Source organism: Vombatus ursinus, unplaced genomic scaffold, assembly GCF_900497805.2.
Source record: "Vombatus ursinus unplaced genomic scaffold, bare-nosed wombat genome assembly UNPS02014179.1, whole genome shotgun sequence".
Classification (NCBI taxonomy): domain Eukaryota; kingdom Metazoa; phylum Chordata; class Mammalia; order Diprotodontia; family Vombatidae; genus Vombatus; species Vombatus ursinus.
In genome coordinates this window covers 3,647,334-3,654,908 of record NW_020953957.1, presented here as the reverse complement: position 1 = coordinate 3,654,908, position 7,575 = coordinate 3,647,334, and the positions used below count along the sequence as shown (strand labels likewise).

Sequence of the window (7,575 nt, the reverse complement as noted above, 5' to 3'; positions counted from 1 at the left end):
CTTTTCCTTCTTCCTTTCTCCCTCTCTCTCTCCATCCCTCCCTCCTTCTCTCTAATCTGCATGTTGGTCTCTCTCTGTCTCTGTCTCTGTCTCTGTCTCCCCTCATTTCTACAGTCAGTTTGGATGGAATGTGCGGCCCAGATCACTCGCTCTCCTGGACGACCATTTTTACATCCGATGGGCCCAATAACTGGCACTTTACATCATCATATACTGGTAGGTGGCACTCAGCAGCAGCTTCTGCCCATCCAGGGATGCTCCACACGCAAACAGCAGATCCATTCCCCTAGGAAAGGCTCCCCTCTGCTTTGACCCCTCTTGTTCTCTGCCCTTTCACCCCTGCTACCACCCTTCATAGGCTGAGTTCAGGATCCTCCTGTCAGCTCCTCCCAGACCTCCAGAGATGCCCTCAGCCTCTGCTCACTCACATCACCATTCTGAGCCTGCTGGGCTCCTGTTGCTTGCAGGAAGGAATTCATGTACTGCTGAGGAACAGCCAGAAGGAAGATTCCTGTATCCACAATGGCCTGGCAGCCCTGGGAACACCAGCCAGTGGCCTGGTTACCCATCGCAAACCTGAAGGGGAGACCAGATCCAAAGCCGTCAGACTCCTCAGCAGACAACTGAACCAGGCCAGAAGCCCTGTCCCTTCCCCACCCCAGCAGGTCCTGAAATCCTACCATTCAGCTGGAGAAATAGGACAATATACACATGGAACATCAACTAAACTCATATATAATAAGCACCAAGTGAGTGATTACTGGGAAATGAGTACTAGAGACATTTAAAGGAGGGAGAAGTCATTATGGGCCAGGATGGCACAGAGTCAAAAAGCCACATAATTTTAGAATTATTTGACATCTTAGAGACCATCCAGTCCAATACTTTGATTTTACTGATAGGAAAATGGTGACCAAATCAGGTGACTTGCCCTAGGTCTCATGGCTCGTGAGTGGCCACACTGGGATTAGAAGTCGGGTCAGGGTTGACTTCAGGATCCAGCTCTTAGAGGATGAGCAAGAGTGGTTTGATACAGAGAAGAAAGAAGGGAATTTCTGGTAGAGAGTATGGAAATAGTGAAAGATGTGGCAAGATGTAGCGACAGTAAAAAGACCAACTGCCCATTGAGTGGATAGCTCATGATAGGGAGTAATGGGAAATAAGTTGGGACATACTGACTGAAAGAATTTGTGAGATCCTTGAACACTAAGCAAAGGAGTCTGGATTTGATTCTGCAGACAAGATTTTTGAGAATGATTAAAATCTTGTTGGTAATCATAAGCTTAATACACTACAATCATAAAAAGCATTACTGTTTCTAAAGGGCTTTCTCATACATGACCTCATTTGAGCCTCATAACAATCTTATGAGGTAAAGCAAAGCAGGTATTATTATTCCCATTTTATAGATAAGGAAACTGAGACTCAGAAAAGCTAAGGCAGGGACCCAGATTCAAGACCAGCCAGAAGCATGCTGGAGTCATTTTGAATCAGCTACCGATTGTTATGTGTGAGCAAATTCAGAAATTGTGATTTAGAAATCAGCAAACTCTATAAATCAGGGCTTGATTGATCATTTCACGATTGTCCAGGCTTAAGAAAGTAATAGAAAAAATTATAATAATGCAGATTAAACTTAAAAGTATGTCATGCATATTTTCCCCCCAGAAAGTTGGTTGTTAAATATTTACCAGCACGCTGCTGCCAGTAGTATTATAATTTCAAGGGTTAGAGGTCAGAGGACCAAGAGTTCAGACCCATCTTAGTCTTTAATTCACTAAAGAGCTGTGAAGTCCTTAAGAGGGTCTTCCATCATCCCCACGACAGAGGAAAAAAACGCCTCCATTCCCTGCCTCCCCTTCTTACACACCCAGGAAATAATAATTACTAGCATCATATAGCACTTGGAAGTTTGCAAAGCACTAAAGAGACCATAAGGGGATGGCCCTGGAAACACTATTTCTTGGCTCCTGGACAGATCAATGAGGTGACTTACTCCTCAATGCCAAACTGCCAGTAAACTTCCTGAGTCACAGGGGTCCAGGTGTTCTGCCCAGAGTAGAGCTGAGGGTCCACACCTCCGAGGATGAGCTCCCCTGCATACTGCTGAGTTGGTTGACTGGGAACAGAGAAACAATATGGTGAGTCCAGGTGCCTGATACCTTCCTCTGGCATGGGGCTTTAGGAATGCTTCCCTGGGCATTAGCTGGCTAGAAAGCCCAAGGTCAGAGCTAGACAGGTTATACAGTCAGGGTTAAAGCAAAGAGTTATTGACCCAGGAAAGAAGAAATAGGCCTGGGCACCAATGATGTCCCTGGAGCTGACATCAGGATGTTTGGGACTGGCTCTCCACCCTGGGCCAGGAGCATCTTATTAAGAAACACCCCAGGGAAAAGGAATAGGGACCCTATGGATACAATGACATTTGGGGTAGGCCGAGGCTGAGTGGAGAACAATTTTCTACATGGAGATCACAGTCAGATTTGGGAGACTTCTCCCTTCCTTCTGAGTTCCCTTTAAATAGCCACAGGCTTGCCCCACTTCAAGCAAACCCAATACATGAAAATCCAGGTGTACCAATGAGATCATCAGTGGAAAGTGATTCACTTTACAAAGGCTTGGAGGCTTTTTTTTCATGTTACAAAATGATTCATCCAATTATACTTTAAAGTTAGATTTAAAATATGATTTCCAAACATTCCATTTACATACAACTTTTAGAAACTTGCTATTATGTAAAATGTAGACCACGCATGTGTTATTCTGACACCCAGTGTCAGAGCCTTTTATGATAATAATAATAATGGCATTTATATAGTGCTTTAAGGTTTACAAAATCCTTTACAGCTGTTATCTTATTTGATCTTCACAACAACCCTGGGAGGTAGGTGCTATCATGATCCTCATTTCACAGATGAGGAAACTGAGGCTGAATTATATCTGCCCCTAGCCCCAGAAACACGATTTCACTTCTGGGTGTGAGACTCTAGGGCAAATGAGATTGGTTTCAGTCTAAGCTTATCGGCAAGATATGATGGAAAGAGCTTTTGAGTTGGAGTTCCAGAACCTCCATTCAAATCCTGACTTGCCCAAAATCATACAACTAGTAAGTGTCTGAGGCAATATTTGAACACAGGTCTTCCTGACTCAGGTCCAGTAGTCTAACCACTGTACCAAGTAGCCTTTCTGACTGAGAAGTAGAAGTTCTTGGAGCGCTAGACACACTGAGGCCCTAACAGCCCTGGAAGCCTTGATCCTTGCCTGGCTTGGGGGAAGGGGAGTTACCCGGAGAAGTAGAAGCTGAAGATGGGTTCGGAGAGCTGTCCCTGCTGCAGTATCCCCTGCATCACTGTTGGAGAACTGCCTACAGCCATTGCTGGGTAAGCCATGCCCAAAATCCCATCAAAGTCAGAACAGTAGAAAGGCCTGATGGGCTCGTTCTCACTCAGGCCAAACTCCTGGTTACACACAACAGTGTTTTGAACCTGGGGAGAGACAAATAAATTGGGTAGGAAACCCCCACCCCACAAACGAGCTTCAGGACACTGAAGCCGGAGAGAATCCGGATGGTTAAGCAAAGGAAGCCAGTGGGTCTATAAGGAATCAAATAAAGCTTAACAAATAGAAGAATTAACTAAAGCCCACATCCAGAAGGGAATCTCTCCTGGGAAAATCAGGAGCATTATGCATGTGACCTCTTCCAGGGCTAGACCATAGCTGACCTTGAGTCTGACCATTTATGATGTGGCCACGCAGGATGGAGCAGAGAAGGACCAATTGACTTCTATCTGCCCTCTAACCCTGATAACATGATTTCACTTCTGGCTGTGAGACACTAGCAGATGAAACTGATTTTAGATTAAGATGTGATGAAAAGAAAGAACTTCTGATTTGTAGTCCCAGAACTTCAATTTAAACCCAGGCTTTGCTACTCACAACCTGTGTGACTTTGGCCAAATCATTTCTGCTCTCTGATCCTCAGTTTACCCATTTGTAAAATGAGGAGATCAGGTTAGAATAATAGATAACCCCTAAAGTTGCTTCTGGCTCTAAGTCCATGGTCCTATGAGGAATAGTTAAAAAAAAAAACAAAACTCTAGGGACGAAAAGATTAAGGGGGGAAAAACTGAAATATTTGAAGTCACCTAAGACTTGTACCATCATATGAATAAATTCTGCTTCTCCAGAAGGCAGAACTAGGGCCAGTGAGCAGAAGGGGGAGATTTTTACTTAATATAAGGTGTGTCTGGAAGACAAGGTGGTATATTGGATTAAGTGCCTTGGGGTCAGGCAAGCCAGGGCTCATCAGGTCCTGCTTCCAAAGCATACAGCCTAGGTGCCCATGGGCCATCCATCCAATTTCTCAATGACCCAGACACACTCTTAGATTATCAATTAACAAATTGCTGACCTGCCCTAGCAGAGAGTTTCCAAATCTGATGAAATCATAAGGCTGGACCATCCCTCCTAACCCATCTGCCCCAAAGAGGTGCTGGAGTCAGCTCAGAACCACCAGCTCTGTTAAATTATCACTGGGAGCATTTACATCCGCAGAGGGCAAATGCTACACTTGATTTATTGTTTTGTTGATTGTTGAGACTTAAGAAAGTGATGGGGAGAATACTGATAAGGCAAATTAAATTTAAAAGTGTGCTGTACACTTTTTTTTTCAGATAGCCAGTTGTTAAACATTCACCAGCACACCCTGCATCCACTACACTAAGAGTTATCTAATAAAATTGTCCAATCATGGAACGGGATGCCAAAAAGGTAGAAAAAAATGTGCAGATAGTGCCTGGACCACTCCCACCCCACTTCTTGAATTGGGAAAGTATAGGTGTGGAACATTGCATGTAAGGTCAGACTTTTTCAATATGTTGCTTAGTTTCAATGAGTTAGGTTTTTTTTCCTCTTCTAACTTTTCATTATAAGAGATGGCTCTGGGAGAGAAATGGGGGAGGGGGAGATAATGAAATGCAGATGATTTAAAGCAAAAGACATCAATAAAAATAAGAAGATATCAATAAAAAAAATCAATTTAAAAATTGTCCTGAATGCAGAAAGATAGCAATAAAAATCAATTTTTTAAAAAAAATCTGTTTGGGATATTGAAAGATACCAATAAAAAATCAAATTTTAAAAAATTCCCATCCTGGGTGCTGAAAAATATCAATTTTTTAAAAATTTTTTTAAAAAACTTGTCATGCATGCTGAAAGATATAAATAAAAAACAAATCTTTTTTTTTTTAAACTACCTTTCCTGGATACTAAAAGATATCCAACAAAAATAAATTTTAAGAAGCCACCTGTACAGGTCGCCGAGGAAGGAATCCTTGAATCAGAGACTAGGGGACTTCCACAATGCTTTGGACTTTTAAGAATCCATGATTCAGTCTCAGGCGGGACTGCCTTCTCATCATGGAAAGGTGGGGGAAGGGGCGCTCAATGCACCCACTCTGTGCTAAGCACGCCTCATTCGAAGCTCGACAACCGTGGGAGGCTGGTGCCACTGCGGTCCCCATCTTTCTGTTGGGGAAACTGAGGCCGCTAGCGGTTAACTGACTTGCCCGGGCCCCACAGCTCATAAGTCGCCAGGGCGCTGTCCCCGCCTTCCTAAGTGTTCCGCGTTTGCACCGCGTTTGCACCGCGTTTGCACTCGCGCTTCCTGGGGGGGCAGCAGGATTCGCAGCAGTAACCGTGGCGGGGCCAGGGCTACTCACGGTCACGGTCACGGTGTCGTAGCCCAGCGGCACAGTCAGGTTATCGCTTCCGTAGGACAGCGTGTACGTCTGCCCTCCTGGTGCTGAAGGTGGACGACTGGCTGGGGCTGAACCTATTGTGATTGGCTGCTGAGACACAGAAGAAGGCGTGGGCATCTCCTGCGCCGGCGCGACCTGCTTCCTGAGGCAGGCAATAAGCACTTATTGAGCGCTTACTGTATGCCAAGCAACGTGCACCGGTCTCCTTCCTGCTTCCTGAACAATGTGCATTTATTAAGTGCCTGCTACATACCAAACACTGTGCATGGGCCTTCTTACTGTTTCCTTAACAAGTCAGTCAGTCAATAGGCATTTATTAAGTGCCTCTTATGTGCCAGGAACTGTGCACAGACTTCCAGTTTCCTGAAGGTCAGTCAATAGGCATTTATTAAGCGCCTGTTATGTGCCAAGCACTGAGCTAAATCGCTCATCTTCTGAATGTGGCATTCAAAGCCCTTTAGTAACCCAGTCCTCCTTTCCAGTCTTTTTCTCCCAACACCCCCCTCCATATAGTCTTTCCCTCAAGCCTGGAATGCTCCCCCTCCTCACCTGGACCTCCCAGCTTTGCCCCCTCCTTTCTTTAAGGCCCGCCTCAAACCCCATCTTCAGCAGGAGGCCCTTCCCAGCCACCCACCCTGCCCCCCCTCCCCTATGGACTACTGCCTTCCCTCTGAGATGACCTTCCATACAAAACCCTGTCATTCAAGGCCTGCTGGCCCTCCCTTCTGAGGTCTCGCAGTCTATGCACAGACTCCCCCCCCCCATTGGACTGGGGGCTCCCGCTGCTTGGCGCAGGTCCTGGGCAGAGCTGGTGCTTACTCAGGGCTCACTGATTCCTCGTGCCCACAGGGCCTCCCCATCACTGGTCTGGGGGCTTCCCAGGCCTAGGCCTGGAGCCTCACCCACCCACAGAGAGCCTTGCTGGCTGAGCACAGCCCCGGCACCTCTCAGTCTGTCTGAGCCTGGGGAAGGGGCAGGCCTAGATGGGAGGCCTCTAGCTCCAAGGCCTGTGACCCCACCTTGATCCCAAGAGTCAGCCTGAATTCTGGTCCACCCCCTAGACACAGGGGTAATTGTAACAGGACTAACTGAAGAAAGGGGGAAGGATAGGGGAGGAGAACATGTAGGGCAGCACCCCCAGGGAGCGCCTCATGGGTGGGTAGGGAGGGTGGTAACAATGGTGGAGAGGATGGGGGCAGTGAGTGGGGCCCCTACTTATCTCTCCCCCTTCCTGTTCTCTTTCCTCCCCCTCCTCCTTTCTCTTCTCTCCCCTCCCCCTCTTCTCTCTCCCCTTCCCCTCCCTTCTTTATTCTTTCCCTTTTCTCCCCTCCCCCTTTCTCTTCCCTTCTCCCCCCTTTCTCTCCTCTCCCCCTCCTTCCCCCTTCCTCTCCCCCTCTTTTCCCCTCTCCTTCTCTCCCCTCCCCCTCCCCTCTCTCTTCCTTCTCCTCCTCCTCCTTCTCTCCCCTCCCCCCTTTCTCCCTCGCGGAACCCAGCTTCGGCACTCCTCCTCAGGACTTCCTGGTCCTCTGTGACACCGGCTCCTCCAACCTGTGGGTGCTCTCCACCTGCTGCCGGACCCAGGCCTGCCGTGAGTGCCCGCCTGGGGAGGGGGAGGGGAGGGAGGGGGGAGGGAATGAGGGGAGGGGGGAAGGGAGGAAAAGAGGAGGAGGAGAAGGGAGAGAGGGAGGGAAAGAGGGGGAGGGGAGAGAAGGAGGGGGAGAAGGGAGAGAGGGAGGGAAAGAGGGGGAGAAGGGAGAGAGGGAGGGAAAGAGGGGGAGGGAAGAGAAGGAGGGGGAGAAGGGAGAGAGGGAGGGAA

The 7,575-nt window shown here is 47.6% G+C and overlaps 1 protein-coding gene across 1 annotated transcript in view; it reads right to left on the bottom strand.

The window, feature by feature from the left end:
* Positions 1-7,575, bottom strand: part of LOC114041773 (gastricsin-like) — a 13,790-nt gene that overhangs the window by 2,227 nt on the left and 3,988 nt on the right. The window contains 5 exon segments of the mRNA XM_027860400.1: positions 429-576; positions 1,997-2,119; positions 3,286-3,485; positions 5,727-5,798; positions 5,800-5,846. Of these exon segments, the coding sequence (XP_027716201.1) occupies positions 429-576; positions 1,997-2,119; positions 3,286-3,485; positions 5,727-5,798; positions 5,800-5,846 (590 nt within the window).